The 17,437-nt window shown below is 43.5% G+C and overlaps 1 protein-coding gene across 1 annotated transcript in view; it reads left to right on the top strand.

The window, feature by feature from the left end:
- LOC120026153 (fibrillin-2-like) overlaps nucleotides 1-17,437 on the top strand; it is a gene marked incomplete at its 5' end in the record, with an annotated part of 236,899 nt that overhangs the window by 22,014 nt on the left and 197,448 nt on the right. Inside the window, one exon of the mRNA XM_038970976.1 lies at nucleotides 6,654-6,851. Coding sequence (XP_038826904.1) covers nucleotides 6,654-6,851 — 198 coding nt within the window. The remainder of the gene's footprint in view (nucleotides 1-6,653; nucleotides 6,852-17,437) is intronic.

Here is a 17,437-nt window from a genome sequence, read left to right on the forward strand (position 1 = left end):
CCGTCAATTACCTTAAACGAGCCTCCTATTTACTTGCTATATACACCATGAAAGAGACTAGTTCTTTGCTAGCGACTTAACATCAAAACCTGCTGGAGATAAGCAAAACAGAAGAGCAAAAATAGCTTATCAAAATTGACCTATCAAAATTAGCCTATCAAAATTGGCCTATCAAAAGTCAACACATGATTATTCACTTTGACCTATTCCTCTTTTAACTATCTGTCAATATCCACATTTGGTTCAAAAGGTCTGTTGGGACGTGCATCATCTGCTACTACATCACTGTAGTACTGCCACAGTAACGTTTCATGATATAAAGATACTATATTTAGTACTGTAACATGTGTCATACTGACTTGACTGTCCATATAGGCCCGTATTCTCACTAAATCTGGACGCTTAACTGGAATTTCCGCTCACATTGACGTCAATGACCAATTTGTCCTCCCTTATCCAACTCTGAATTGGCTGGGGCCCTTGGTCATCTAAATGGAACTGCCTGTGCATGATCTAATCCACTCTAATGTGATAGATGTTTGGCCTGTGTCTAACATCCTGTATGGACCAACAGCTCTTCTCACTCACTCTCACTCACTCACTCACTCACACACTCACACACACACACTCACTCTCACTCACTCAGTTACTCACTTACTCACTCTGTCCCATTTGGCCACAGCCCTTCTTTGTAAATGTTTATAATTCAGTTCAAATGGTTTGGGCCTGTAATGAAGTAGCACTATGTTTAGACCTGCACTCAGCGCCCCCCCCCCCCCCCCCCCCCCCCGCTCTCTCTCTCTTTATCTGTCTCTTTCTCACCTTCTCGCTCTCTCTTTCCCCCCCCTCGCTCTCTCTCTCTCTGTCTTTATCTGTCTCTTTCCCCCCCTCCCCTCGCTCTCTCTCTCTGTCTTTATCTGTCTCTTTCCCCCCCTCCCCTCGCTCTCTCTCTCTCTGTCTTTATCTGTCTCTTTCTCACTTTCTCGCTCTCTCTTTCCCTCCCTCACCTCCCCTCGCTCTCTCTCTCTCTCTGTCTTTATTTTTCTCTTTCCCCCCCTCCCCTCTCTCTCTCTCTCTCTGTCTTTATCTGTCTCTTTCTCAACTTCTCGCTCTCTCTTTCCCCCCTCCCCTCCCCTCGCTCTCTCTCTCTGTCTTTATCTGTCTCTTTCTCACTTTCTCACTCTCTCTTTCCCCCCACTCTCCTTCTATCTTTGTCTTCTCTCTCTCTCTCCTTGTCTCTCTCTCTCTCTCTTTCTCTCTCTCTCTTTCCCTCTCTCTATCAATTCAATTAATTTCATTTCAAAGGGCTTTATTGGCATGGGAAATGTGTTTACATTGCTAAAGCAAGTGAAATGGATAAACAAAATCTCTCTTTCGCTCTCCCTCTCTTTCCCTCTATCAATTAAATTAAATTCAAGGGGCTTTATTGGCATGGGAAACATATGTTTACATTGCCAAGACAAGTGAAATGGATAAACAAAAATCTCTCTCTCTCTCTCTGTCTCTCTCTCTGTCTCTCTCTCTCTCTCTCTCTCTCTCTCTCTCTGTCTCTCTCTCTGTCTCTCTCTCTCTCTCTCTCTCTCTCTCTCTCTCTCTCTCTCTCTCTCTCTCTCTCTCTCTCTCTCTCTCTCTCTCTCTCTCTCTCTCTCTCAGTGCAGCTGTATTGATGTGTTCCCTGACATGTATAATGACACACACATGTTAAACAGTAGATGTGGGGACTACCGGGTTTATGGGTACATATTTGCGTTGGGGATTGCATTGAAAAAGATCTAGGGTGAATTAATAATACAAACAAGGTTTAATGCAGGAAAGCCATAGATCCGGTGGCGGAGGTGTCTTCTCAGCTGCAAGCACTATGCCATGTCATCACTTCAAATCCCTCATGCTTACATGCATATTCACTTGTCGGCCATGCTTCTGTTTTCATCGCATCGTTTCTCATGGATCAGCCTTTGGCCCCATCTGGGGAGAAGATACTTTAAGCGTCCAATGGCCCCTTTTCAGTTGTGTTAGAGACACAGAGTACTTACTTTGACCCATTTTGTTTTTCATTTTTTGGAGCTTCTTTAAAGATTATTTCAGAGGTGATTTGGGCCATATCAACATTGCTTTCTTTTTGACAAGAAACAATTTTTCTTCATGAAACAACTTTGTTTGAATTTGAGAAAAGCTATTTCTCTGAAAATTCTCTCAGATCTGAGCTTGGACAAGACGAACAGCATACATCATTACGCACAGCATACATTATTGGACACTGTCTGTATACACTTACCATATGGGGTGGCAGGTAGCCTAGTGGTTAGAGCGATCAAATCCCTGAGCTGACAAGGTAAAAATCTGTTTTTCTGCCTCTGAACAAGGCAGTTAACCCACTGTGCCCCGGTAGGCCAACGTTGTAAATAAGAATTTGTTCTTAACTGACTTGCCTAGTTAAATAAAGGTTACATTTAAATATTTGATTGGTAGTTAGTAAAGATAATAGAATTAAACCAAAGTTGATGGTATTAGATTGCAAAAATGTCATAAGAATGTTTTAAGAAACCATGGTTACAGATGATGTCACCTCATTTCACCTTTTTATTTTCGGCCAGGCAGGCTAGTGTGTTATGCCTTCGGCAGTTATGCCTTCATCAGCTCTGTGAATTATTATGTGGATTATAATTAATGGCATTTTTTTGTAAGGGTTGATACATTTTTCTTTAGGGAAAATCAAGTCTGACATTTTTATAGTGGAAATTACAAACTTTAGAAGCATTTTTCAACCTCGAATATACTACAAGTTTGCATTTCCTGCTGTGCATTCTCACCAACAAACGAGTGATCAAATTAAGATCCTACATCTGTAGTTGTGATGTACTGTATTGCTACGTCTTTGGATGTCTTTGCCATCTACTCCGAGGTTTTCCCTTTGTGGTAATCTAAGACCAAAGCCAACATTCACTTCTGTAGGAATGCCCATTTTTATAAGCAACATGTAAAATGTTACTCATGTGGAAAAGTGAAATAGTGCTTAGGGTTGGTCTTGTGGGTGAATCTGCCGCCTTTTTGAACCCCGGCTCCACCCCTCATCTCAAGACTATATTTCCACCTTTATCTGTCTCCTCTTCATTCATTCTCTGTCAATAAACAATACAAATACAAAAGGATAGGGGAAATCTACTCTCATCAGGAACGTCGTCAGAATAGAAGAGGGCCTAGAACTGATCCTTGAGGAACCCCCATTCTACTTTTCTAGGCTGTAGATCTGATGTTATTGAATACTATGTAACATTGCTCTTTGTTCTTCAGATACGTTTTAAATCATGCATCACATAAGTAAACAAACTCCCTTTAAAATAAAGGAAAAATGTAGAGTACAGTATCTATGAAGATGACAGCTGACTTAGCATATTCAGTATAAAAACTGTTATGAAGGAGAGCTAGAGTTACCTCGACTAACCTGTACCCCTGCACATTAACTCGGTACCGGTACCCCCTGTATATAGCCTCGTTATTGTTATAGAATTTTTTACTTATATTTTGTAAATATTTTCTTAACTCTATTTCTTGAACTGCATTGTTGGTTAAGGGCTTGTAAGTAAGCATTCGGTGCTTGTGACTAATACAATTTGATTTGATTTGATTAGAGGTCTATCATATTGCTTACCAACAGTATCCCAAAGTAATGTTTTTGTGATTGGATTTTTTTGTTACAGTACATTGTCGGTTGTCATGACATCAGCAGTCACGACTCTATATAGCATTGTTTATGATTACTGATTATGATTACAACACCATTATGTTAGCCTTGTAGACACCACCATTATGTGAGCCTTGTAGACAACACCATTATGTGAGCCTTGTAGACAACACCATTATGTTAGCCTTGTAGACAACACCATTATGTTAGCCTTGTAGACAACACCATTATGTGAGCCTTGTAGACAACACCATTATGTTAGCCTTGTAGACACCACCATTATGTGAGCCTTGTAGACACCACCATTATGTGAGCCTTGTAGACAACACCATTATGTTAGCCTTGTAGACAACACCATTATGTTAGCCTTGTAGACAACACTATTATGTTAGCCTTGTAGACAACACCATTATGTTAGCCTTGTAGACAACACCATTATGTTAGCCTTGTAGACACCACCATTATGTTAGCCTTGTAGACAACACCATTATGTGAGCCTTGTAGACAACACCATTATGTTAGCCTTGTAGACAACACCATTATGTTAGCCTTGTAGACAACACCATTATGTTAGCCTTGTAGACAACACCATTATGTTAGCCTTGTAGACAACACCATTATGTTAGCCTTGTAGACAACACTGTTATGTTAGCCTTGTAGACAACACCATAATGTGAGCCTTGTAGACAACACCATTATGTTAGCCTTGTAGACAACACCATTATGTGAGCCTTGTAGACAACACCATTATGTTAGCCTCGTAGACAACACCATTATGTTAGCCTTGTAGACAACACCATTATGTTAGCCTTGTAGACAACACCATAATGTGAGCCTTGTAGACAACACCATTATGTTAGCCTTGTAGACAACACTGTTATGTTAGCCTTGTAGACAACACTGTTATGTTAGCCTTGTAGACAACACCATAATGTGAGCCTTGTAGACAACACCATTATGTTAGCCTTGTAGACAACACCATTATGTGAGCCTTGTAGACAACACCATTATGTTAGCCTCGTAGACAACACCATTATGTTAGCCTTGTAGACAACACCATTATGTTAGCCTTGTAGACAACACCATTATGTTAGCCTTGTAGACAACACCATTATGTGAGCCTTGTAGACAACACCATTATGTTAGCCTTGTAGACAACACCATTATGTGAGCCTTGTAGACAACACCATTATGTGAGCCTTGTAGACAACACCATTATGTGAGCCTTGTAGACAACACCATTATGTTAGCCTTGTAGACAACACCATTATGTTAGCCTTGTAGACAACACCATTATGTTAGCCTTGTAGACACCACCATTATGTTAGCCTTGTAGACAACACCATTATGTGAGCCTTGTAGACAACACCATTATGTGAGCCTTGTAGACAACACCATTATGTTAGCCTTGTAGACAACACCATTATGTTAGCCTTGTAGCAGATATAGATACGGGAGGCTCTCCAGTGCTTCCAAAAATGTTGTTACATTACAACCTTATTCTAAAATTGATAAATTATTTGGTTCCTTATCAATCTACACACAATACCCCATTATGGCAAAGTGGAAACAGATTTTTAGACATTTTTGCAAACAGAAATACCTTATTTGCATAAGTATTCAGACCTTTTGCTATGAGACTCGAAATTGAGCTCAGGTGCATCCTGTTTCCATTGATCATCCTTGAGATGTTTCTACAACTTGATTGGAGTCCACCTGTGGTAAATTCAATTGTCTATATAAAGTCCCAGAGCTGACAGTGCATGTCAGAGCAAAAATCAAGCCATGAGGTCGAAGGAATTGTCCGTAGAGCTCCGAGACAGGATTTTGTAAAGGCACAGATCTGGGGAAGGGTACCAAAAAATGTCTGCAGCATTGAAGGTCCCCAAGAACACAGTGGCCTCCATCATTCTTAAATGGAAGAAGTTTGGATACACCAAGACTCTTCCTAGAGCTGGACGCCCGGCCAAACTGAGCAATCGGGGGAGAAGGGCCTTGGTCAGGGAGGTGACCAAGAACCCGATGGTCACTCTGACAGAGCTCCAGAGTTCCTCTGTGAAGGAACCTTGCAGAAGGACAACCATCTCTGCAGCACATCGTCATTCAGGCCTTTATGGTAGAGTGGCCAGACGGAAGCCACTCCTCAGTAAAAGGCACTTGACAGCCCGCTTGGAGTTTGCCAAAAGGCACCTAAAGGACTCTCAGACCATGAGAAACAAGATTCTCTGGTCTAATGAAACCAAGATTGAACTCTTTGGTCTGAATGCCAAGCGTCACGTCTGGAGGAAACCTGGCACCATCCCTACGGTGAAGCATGGTGGTGGCAGCATCATGCTGTGGGGGTGTTTTTCAGCGGCAGGGACTGGCAGACATGTCAGGATCAAGAGAAAGATGAACGGAGCAAAGTACAGAGAGATCCTTGATGAAAACCTGCTCCAGAGCGCTCAGGACCTCAGACTGGGGGGAAGGTTCACCTTCCAACAGGACAAAGACCCTAAGCACACAGCCAAGACAACGCAGGAGTGGCTTCGGGACAAGTCTCTGAATGTCCTTGAGTGGCCCAGCTATAGGCCGGACATGAACCCCAAATACAGGTGTATTTGAGAGAGACCTGAACACCCCAAATACAGGTGTGCCAAGCTTGTAGCGCCATACCCAAGAAGACTCGAGGCTGTAATCGTTGCCAAAGGTGCTTCAACAAAGTACTGAGTAAAGGGTCTGAATACTTATGTAAATGTGATATTTCTGTTTGATCTTTTTTATACATTTGCAAACATTTCTAAAAACCTGTTTTTGCTTTGTCATTATGGGGTATTATGTGTAGCTTAATGAGGGGGGGGGAAACGATGTAATCCATTTTAGAATAAGTCTGTAACGTAACAAAATGTTGGTTTTGAATACTTTCCGAATGTGCACTGTAACTACCAACTACTTCTATTGCTTCTAATGGAATCCCCTTGCTCTCTCCCAGACTACAGGACAGGCCCTTGCTTCACCAAGGTCAGCAACCAGATGTGCCAGGGCCAGGTGAGTGGCATCGTGTGCACCAAGACCCTGTGCTGTGCCACGGTGGGGCGTGCCTGGGGACACCCCTGCGAGATGTGCCCGGCCCAGCCCCAGCCATGCCGCCGAGGCTTCATCCCCAACATACGCACCGGAGCCTGCCAGGGTGAGGAGTGGGATACGTCAAGATTAAACTAGCTTTCCAATATCTTTTTTTATTAATTATCTAATTAATTGGACACACTTTTTTGTCAAGTGTTTGTGAAGCTTGGTCGACAAAATGTTTTGTTTCGTCGAATTGTGTTCACATAAGGTCAAAATCAAGATAACTGGGTGAGCTAAAATTATAATTATAGGATGAGAGGAGGTGTAGCCACAATTGATAATGCATAACAATTATCAACATTACACAAACAATATCCACTACAATGTGCATTGCAGATAATGTTAGCCACAGTTTTTGAAAAAGCATTTGAAAACAAAGACATTGGACATGCTGAGGTCAAATGCCAGCCTTGCAGTCCAGTTCACTGTCAACTGACCTGGGAATGTCCCCTACGGACACACCCACAGGTCTCCATTGAATTCTAATGGGCCTTGCTCTGAGTGGAAGGGGGGAAGGGGTCCCTAAATATTAATTAGGATGATGACACACACACACACACACACACACACACACCGGGCTTTGCGTCTCTCGTCTGCTGACGGACTAAGGGTCCTGAGTCAGTCAATTCAGGTAGAGATTTTAATTTAATATCGAAAAATTTGAAGACTTTTCACATAAATAATTTTCAGCTTTTTGAGAAGTCATTGAAAACAGATGCCGTTTTTCAATAATTGAATTGGAATTTTACTTCAGTTTACTTCCTGAATTGAAATGGCCTGAACACTGGTGTTTGTGTGTGTGTGTGTGTGTGTGCGTGCTCGTGTGTGTGTGTGTGCGTGCGTGCGTGCGTGTGCGTGTGTGTGTGTGCGTGCATGTCACTGCATCGTTTAGAGGCAATATTTCACACCACCCCTCCCCCCCCAAAAAAAAGCCTTTTGTGAACTCTTGACTCTTTCTCTCTCTTCCTAGCTCTGACGTTGCTGATAGCTACTTTACTAAGGAAAAATGTACTTACTATGACTGTGATATGTGGTTGTCCCACCTAGCTATCTTAAGATGAATACACTAAATGTAAGTCGCTTTGGATAAGAGCTTCTGCTAAATGTTAACGTTAGATGATCGCAAACAAACTTACTACGCGGCCATGACGTCGGCTTCTCGAAGTTCGTCACATTAACACTGTACCGGTGCTAGAGCACGGCCATTTTGAAAAGTAACTTTTGAACCATCGCGTCTGTACTAGACAGTAACTGTCAAATAGCAGATCTTGGCGATGGGCATATGGGAAATATAGCGTGCCATTACAGACGCAGAGCATAAATCCCTCCTTGGTGTTTCTAAATCCCTCCTGTGGTGAAACAGTGAAGGTCCCTCTATGTGTCTTATTACACTATTTAGTATAAAGGACTTTAAAAAGAGTGCAGGCGGTCTCCTATAATGTCTATGGTCTCATATAGTGACAAGTGAATGAATGAACAAATGAATGGGAGTGAAAACCTCAGGTCACTAAAAGGTCAACCTAAAGTTACTCCCGCCTGACAATATCAACTAAACAGAAGCACCGTTCAATGGCACTTCATAATCTCCACTCTCCAGCACTGCCTCTGTGAATAAGTAACTGCCTCTGTCCTTGTGTAGAGGGAGGGAGTGAGGGAGGGAAATGGAGAGAGCGAGAGAGAGAGCATGAAGGGAGGGATAGACAGAGAGAAATAGAGAAAGCATGGAGGAGGGAGGGAGTAATGGGGGGAGAGAATGCATGGAGGGAGGGAGTGAGGGAGGGAAATGGAGAGAGCCCATGGAAAGAGGAAGGGAGGGATAGACAGAGAGAAATAGAGAAAGCAAGGAGGGAGGGAGTGAGGGAGGGAAATGGAGAGAGCGAGAGAGAGCATGAAGGGAGGGATTAGAATGAGAGAGTCAGTCCATAAAGGTAGAGAGAGAATGAGGGAGAAGGAGTGAGGGGGGGCCCCTTGAACATTTTATAAAGGCCCTTCCATACAGCAGTGGATGTAGTAGGAGGATGTGCTGTGTTGGGTCTACACAGCCTTGGTGCTGTCTCTGTTGGAGGAGTGAATGAACAGCTAGGTGTTAAATCTCCTCTAAAGCCCTCGCACCCCGCCTAGTGCCATGGCGACCGTCCGCCCACTGCCACGGCAACAAGGAGGTGCCTGTAAAGCCCCCGTCGAGCAGTGATGTGATTTCAGAATGAGAGAGAGATAGAGGGAGAGAGAGAGAGAGGGGGGGTGGGGGATAGAGCGAGATATGAATCTACAGTGCCTTCGGAAAGTATTCAGACCCCTTGAATTTTTTGATAGGATAAAGCCTTATTCTAAAATGGATTAAATAATCCCCCCCCCTCATCAATCTACACACAATACCCCATATTGACAAAGCAAAAACAGTTTTTAGAATTTTTTGCTAATTTATAAAAAATAAAAAACGGAAATATTTAAGTAATATTTAAGTATTCAGACCCTTTACTCAGTTCTTGAGTCTTCTTGGGTATGACGCAACAAACTTGGCACACATGTATTTGGGGAGTTTCTCCCATTCTTCTCTGCAGAACCTCTCAAGCTCTGTCAGGTTGGATGGGAATGTTGCTCCACAGCTATTTTCAGGTCTCTCCAGCAATGTTCGATCAGGTTTAAGTCTGGGCTCTGGCTGGGCCACTCAAGGACATTCAGAGACTTCTCCCAAAGCCACTTGGCTGTGTGCTTAGGGTCGTTGTCCTGTTGGAAGGTGAACCTTCGCCCTAGTCTGAGGTCCTGAGCGCTCTGGAGCAGGTTTTCATCATGGAGCTCTCTGTACTTTGCTCTGATCAACTTTGCCTCGATCCTGACTAGTCTCCCAGTCCCGGCCGCTGAAAACATCCCCACAGCATGATTCTGCCACCACCATGCTTCACCGTAGGGATGGTGCAAGGTTTCCTCCAGACGTGATGCTTGGCATTCAGGCCAAAGAGTTCAATCTTGGTTGCATCAGACCAGAGAATCTTGTTTCTCATGGTCTGAGAGTCCTTTAGGTGCCTTTTGGCAAACTCCAAGCGGGCTGTCAACTGCCTTTTACTGAGGAGTGGCTTCCATCTGGCCAGTCTACCATTAAAATGCCTGATTGGTTTCGTGATGCTTAGATGGTTGTCCTTCTCGACGTTTATCCCATTTCCACAGAGGAACTCTGGAACTCTGTCAGAGTGACCATCGGGTTCTTGGTCACCTCCTTGACCAAGGAAGGCCCTTCTTCCGCGATTGCTCAGTTCGGCCAGGTGGCCAGCTCTAGGAAGAGTCTTGGTGGTTCCAAACTTCTTCCATTTATGGTGGAGGCCACTGTGTTCTTGGGGACTTGCAATGCTGCAGAAATGTGTTGGTACCCTTCCCCAGATCTGTGCCTCGACACAATCCTGTCTCGAAGCTCTATGGACAATTCCGTCGACCTCATAGCTTGGTTTTTGCTCTGACATGCACTGTCAACTTTGGGACCTTATATAGACAGGTTTGTGCCTTTCCAAATCATGTCCAATCAATTGAATTTACTACAGGTGGACTCCAATCAAGTTGTAGAAACATCTCAAGGATGATTAATGTAAACAGGATGCATCTGAGCTCAATTTCGAGTCTCATAGCGAAGGGTCTGAATACTTATGTAAATACGGTATTTCTGTTAAAATTTTCTTTGTTAATGTACAAACATTTCTAAAAACCTGTTTTCACTTTGTCATCATGGGGTATTGTTTGTAGATTGATGAGGATTTTAAAAAAAAATCTATTTTAGAATAAGGCTGTAACGTAACAAAATGTGGAAAATGCGAAGGGGTATTTCTGGAGGCACTGTATGTAAGGACGGAGAGAGGCCCATCTGAGAATGAGAGCGAGAGACACCCCTGACTTCACGTGGCACCAGCAGCGTGGGAGGGGGGGGGGGGGGGGGAACAGAGAGAGAGACACTCCTGACCTGACCTGTTCTATATGATCTGCAAATATTCTGGTTAGTGTAAAGTTGACGACTGAGATAAGCTTGTGGGGTGATGAAAATAAATACTTGAACACCTGCATCTACATGTACCTGATCTACATGTACCTGATCTACATGTACCTGATCTACATGTACTTATATCTACATGTACCTATATCCACATGTACCTGATCTACATGTACTTATATCTACATGTACCTATATCTACATGTACCTATATCTACATGTACCTATATCTACATGTACCTATATCCACATGTACCTGATCTACATGTACTTATATCTACATGTACCTATATCTACATCTGATCTACATGTACCTATATCTACATCTGATCTACATGTACCTATATCTACATCTGATCTACATGTACCTATATCTACATCTGATCTACATGTACCTATATCTACATCTGATCTACATGTACCTATATATATATCTGATCTACATGTACCTATATCTACATGTACCTATATCTACATGTACCTATATCCACATGTACCTGATCTACATGTACTTATATCTACATGTACCTATATCTACATCTGATCTACATGTACCTATATCTACATCTGATCTACATGTACCTATATCTACATCTGATCTACATGTACCTATATCTACATCTGATCTACATGTACCTATATCTACATCTGATCTACATGTACCTATATATATATCTGATCTACATGTACCTATATCTACATGTACCTATATCTACATGTACCTATATCCACATGTACCTGATCTACATGTACTTATATCTACATGTACCTATATCTACATCTGATCTACATGTACCTATATCTACATCTGATCTACATGTACCTATATCTACATCTGATCTACATGTACCTATATCTACATCTGATCTACATGTACCTATATCTACATCTGATCTACATGTACCTATATATATATCTGATCTACATGTACCTATATCTACATGTACCTATATCTACATGTACCTATATCCACATGTACCTGATCTACATGTACCTATATCTACATGTACCGATATCTACAGCTGATCTACATGTACCTATATCTACATCTGATCTACATGTACCTATATTTACATTTACTTGATCTACATTTACCTATCACGTACACAAATACAGCAAATATAACTCTGCTGTGCAGATGTTAGTAAAGAATAAAGCCACAAACCAAAAAAAAAGCGTTAGTGTGTTGTTTATTAACACCTCGTCACCCCACCACCAATGTGGTAGACATTAGGCCAAGCCATTCCAGATGGCTTACGGACACCAGTGTGGGGTGACGGGGAAGAAAGGGCTGCCATGCTGCAGACTGAGAGAAGCGTGGGTTAAATCACTGCAGTATGGAGCCATTCTCTCCATGTTTGAAATCCCTGCCAAGGAGTTTATGGGGAGCATCACAGGTCTGTGGTAGTCTCAACCTGACTGGAACATCAAAGTATGTCCTAATATGTGCATGTGGTAGTCTCAACCTGACTGATGAGAGAGAGAGACGAGAGAGAGAGGGGGGGAGGGGGGGGGGGAGTGCTCATTCATCATCTGACTGAGCCTAGAGACGTGCATGTTATGATATACCGAAGCTAAAGCAGCCATTTTGGTTTGAGTATATTCTAAATGAAAGATCTAAGCTAACCAAACCCTCTGATAGTCAACCGTTTCAACAGTTATAATAACAGTTATGATGATTATTCGGGTTATCCGACTGCTCTACCAGAGATTAGTACTGTGTATGGCTGAACATGGGTAACTGGGATCTACCAGAGATTAGTACTGTGTATGGATTAACATGGGTAAATGGGATCTACCAGAGATTAGTACTGTGTATGGCTGAACATGGGTAACTGGGATCTACCAGAGATTAGTACTGTGTATGGATTAACATGGGTAACTGGGATCTACCAGAGATTAGTACTGTGTATGGATTAACATGGGTAAATGGGATCTACCAGAGATTAGTACTGTGTATGGATTAACATGGGTAACTGGGATCTACCAGAGATTAGTACTGTGTATGGATTAACATGGGTAACTGGGATCTACCAGAGATTAGTACTGTGTATGGATTAACATGGGTAACTGGGATCTACCAGAGATTAGTGCTGTGTATGGATGAACATGGGTAACTGGGATCTACCAGAGATTAGTACTGTGTATGGATGAACATGGGTAACTGGGATCTACCAGAGATTAGTACTGTGTATGGATGAACATGGGTAACTGGGATCTACCAGAGATTAATACTGTGTATGGATTAACATGGGTAACTGGGATCTACCAGAGATTACATGGGTAAATTCTGTAATATATAGGTTGCATTATCAAATCACGTCTCTCGCCTGTGCATGCCAAAATACCTCTATAACGTTTCCCCCGCTTCTCTGCGCAGTCTCCTACTTGCTGCCAATATGAGAGCTTTGGTAGAATGTGTGATGTGTGATCAACAAACGGTATGAGAGTAGATATGGATATATAAATATTTTTTTCTTCTTAAAGATACCTTGGTATTCTTAAAGATACCCCCCCGTCATTCATGAGTTGATCTGCTCTCTTTATAATCATCAACTCGATTTCACAAGATATAGGACATTTTAAATGTAACCTTTATTTAACTAGGCAAGTCAGTTAAGAACAAATTCTTATTTACAATAACAGCCTGCCGGGGAACAGTGGATTAACTGCCTTGTTCAGGGGCAGAACGACATATTTGTACCTTGTCAGCCCAACGCTCTAACCACTAGGCTACCTGCCACCCCGATATTCTGTCATTCGTTGAAGGAGGTTATATAGCTAGCTTAACAACTTTGGTCATTTTACTTTTGTCATTTGTTACAACGTCTGCATGATTCCACAACGCTCAGGCTGCGCTCTGTGTTGAGATACCGTACTTCTGAAATGCGCTGAATTAATTGAGGAACTTGATAACGCTTGGAATTTAAGAACGGCCGGTGTTGGCAATTCATAACAATGTCATTGACCGATCAAAGATAGTTACTCTATTATGACAAAATCTCAGTTTATTTTCTCTGAAATCTTTACATAGTGGCGCAGCATCTCTCTTATTTGGGGAGAACCCTGGAGTAGTCACCATATTTGGGTTTTAAACGCTTCAAATGGGCACTTGTGAATTTTGCTTTATTTCCCGGGACTCTTGGGATAAATATGAATTATTCCCAGTCGGTATTTAAACCTGGTAGATTCTCTGGAAAATATGAATCTCTAGTTCTGTGTTTCAAATACAATAGTTTACAAGAATATTTGCTGACAATGAAGACGCCTTGGTAGTTTGGGCTAAGGTTGGGAAAAGGCTCGGGATTAACCTTTCAACTGTGCAACGTTCCTTCTGGTTTTGATTGTGGAACCGCGGATAATGCCACCAAATACATTTTGATTTGTTTGTATATAGTCGTGGCCAAAAGTTTTGAGAATGACACAAATATTAATTTTCACAAAGTTTGCTTCTTCAGTGTCTTTAGATATTTTTGTCAGATGTTACTGTGGAATACTGAAGTATAATTACAAGCGTAATACAAGTGTCAAAGGCTTTAATTGACAATTAAACAACTTACCAGGCGGTTTGTGTCAACTTACCAGGCGGTTTGTCAACGTACCAGGCGGTTTGTGTCAACTTACCAGGTGGTTTGTGTCAACTTACCAGGCGGTTTGTGTCAACTTACCAGGTGGTTTGTGTCAACGTACCAGGTGGTTTGTGTCAACGTACCAAGCGGTTTGTGTCAACGTACCAGGTGGTTTGTGTCAATGTACCAGGTGGTTTGTGTCAACTTACCAGGTGGTTTGTGTCAACGTACCAGGCGGTTTGTGTCAACGTACCAGGCGGTTTGTGTCAAATTACCAGGCGGTTTGTGTCAACATACCAGGCGGTTTGTGTCAACGTACCAGGCGGTTTGTGTCAACATACCAGGCGGTTTGTGTCAAATTACCAGGTGGTTTGTGTCAACGTACCAGGCGGTTTGTGTCAACTTACCAGGCGCGTTTGTGTCAACGTACCAAGCGGTTTGTGTCAACGTACCAGGTGGTTTGTGTCAACGTACCAGGCGGTTTGTGTCAACGTACCAGGTGGTTTGTGTCAACTTACCAGGCGGTTTGTGTCAACTTACCAGGTGGTTTGTGTCAACGTAACAGGCGGTTTGTGTCAACGTACCAGGCGGTTTGTGTCAATGTACCAGGTGGTTTGTGTCAACTTACCAGGTGGTTTGTGTCAACGTACCAGGCGGTTTGTGTCAACGTACCAGGTGGTTTGTGTCAACGTACCAGGCGGTTTGTGTCAACGTACCAGGCGGTTTGTGTCAACGTACCAGGCGGTTTGTGTCAAATTACCAGGCGGTTTGTGTTAACGTACCAGGCGGTTTGTGTCAACGTACCAGGCGGTTTGTCTCAACTTACCAGGCGGTTTGTGTCAAATTACCAGGCGGTTTGTGTCAAAGTACCAGGTGGTTTGTGTCAACGTACCAGGCGGTTTGTGTCAACTTACCAGGTGGTTTGTGTCAACGTACCAGGCGGTTTGTGTCAACTTACCAGGCGGTTTGTGTCAACGTACCAGGCGGTTTGTGTCAACGTAACAGGCGGTTTTTGTCAACGTACCAGGCGGTTTGTGTCAACGTACCAGGCGGTTTGTGTCAACGTACCAGGCGGTTTGTGTCAACTTACCAGGCGGTTTGTGTCAACGTAACAGGCGGTTTGTATCAACGTACCAGGCAGTTTGTGTCAACGTACCAGGCGGTTTGTGTCAAATTACCAGGCGGTTTGTGTCAACTTACCAGGTGGTTTGTGTCAACGTACCAGGCGGTTTGTGTCAACTTACCAGGTGGTTTGTGTCAACGTACCAGGCGGTTTTTGTCAACGTACCAGGCGGTTTGTGTCAACGTACCAGGCGGTTTGTGTCAACTTACCAGGTGGTTTGTGTCAACGTACCAAGCGGTTTGTGTCAACGTACCAGGCGGTTTGTGTCAAATTACCAGGCGGTTTGTGTCAACGTACCAGGCGGTTTGTGTCAACGTACCAGGCGGTTTGTGTCAACGTACCAGGCGGTTTGTGTCAATGTACCAGGTGGTTTGTGTCAACTTACCAGGTGGTTTGTGTCAACATACCAGGTGGTTTGTGTCAACGTACCAGGTGGTTTGTGTCAACGTACCAGGCGTTTTGTGTCAACGTAACAGGCTGTTTTTGTCAACGTACCAGGCGGTTTGTGTCAACGTACCAGGCGGTTTGTGTCAAATTACCAGGTGGTTTGTGTCAACGTACCAGGTGGTTTGTGTCAACGTACCAGGCGGTTTGTGTCAACGTACCAAGCGGTTTGTGTCAACGTACCAGGTGGTTTGTGTCAACGTACCAGGTGGTTTGTGTCAACGTACCAGGCGGTTTGTGTCAACGTACCAGGCGGTTTGTGTCAACTTACCAGGCGGTTTGTGTCAACTTACCAGGCGGTTTGTGTCAACGTACCAGGCGGTTTTTGCCAACGTACCAGGCGGTTTGTGTCAATGTACCAGGCGGTTTGTGTCAACTTACCAGGCGGTTTGTGTCAACGTAACAGGCGGTTTGTGTCAATGTACCAGGCGGTTTGTGTCAACTTACCAGGTGGTTTGTGTCAACGTACCAGGTGGTTTGTGTCAACATACTAGGCGGTTTGTGTCAACTTACCAGGTGGTTTGTGTCAACGTACCAGGTGGTTTGTGTCAACGTAACAGGCGGTTTTTGTCAACGTACCAGGCGGTTTTTGTCAACGTACCAGGCGGTTTGTGTCAACTTACCAGGCGGTTTGTGTCAACATACCAGGCGGTTTGTGTCAACGTACCAGGCGGTTTGTGTCAACGTACCAGGTGGTTTGTGTCAACGTACCAGGCGGTTTGTGTCAACTTACCAGGTGGTTTGTGTCAAATTACCAGGTGGTTTGTGTCAACGTACCAGGCGGTTTGTGTCAATGTACCAGGTGGTTTGTGTCAACTTACCAGGTGGTTTGTGTCAACATACCAGGCGGTTTGTGTCAACTTACCAGGTGGTTTGTGTCAACGTACCAGGCGGTTTGTGTCAACGTAACAGACTGTTTTTGTCAACGTACCAGGCGGTTTGTGTCAACGTACCAGGCGGTGTGTCTCAACTTACCAGGCGGTGTGTCTCAACTTACCAGGTGGTTTGTGTCAACATACCAGGTGGTTTGTGTCAACGTACCAGGCGGTTTGTGTCAACGTACCAAGCGGTTTGTGTCAACGTACCAGGCGGTTTGTGTCAAATTACCAGGTGGTTTGTGTCAACGTACCAGGTGGTTTGTGTCAACGTAACAGGCGGTTTGTGTCAACTTACCAGGCGCGTTTGTGTCAACGTACCAAGCGGTTTGTGTCAACGTACCAGGCGGTTTGTGTCAACGTACCAGGCGGTTTGTGTCAACTTACCAGGCGGTTTGTGTCAACTTACCAGGTGGTTTGTGTCAACGTAACAGGCGGTTTGTGTCAACGTACCAGGCTGTTTGTGTCAACGTACCAGGCGGTTTGTGTCAATGTACCAGGTGGTTTGTCTCAACTTACCAGGTGGTTTGTGTCAACATACCAGGCGGTTTGTGTCAACTTACCAGGCGGTTTGTGTCAACGTAACAGGCTGTTTTTGTCAACGTACCAGGCGGTTTGTGTCAACGTACCAGGCGGTGTGTCTCAACTTACCAGGCGGTTTGT

The sequence above is a fragment of the Salvelinus namaycush genome, chromosome 31, assembly GCF_016432855.1.
Source record: "Salvelinus namaycush isolate Seneca chromosome 31, SaNama_1.0, whole genome shotgun sequence".
Lineage (NCBI taxonomy): Eukaryota > Metazoa > Chordata > Actinopteri > Salmoniformes > Salmonidae > Salvelinus > Salvelinus namaycush.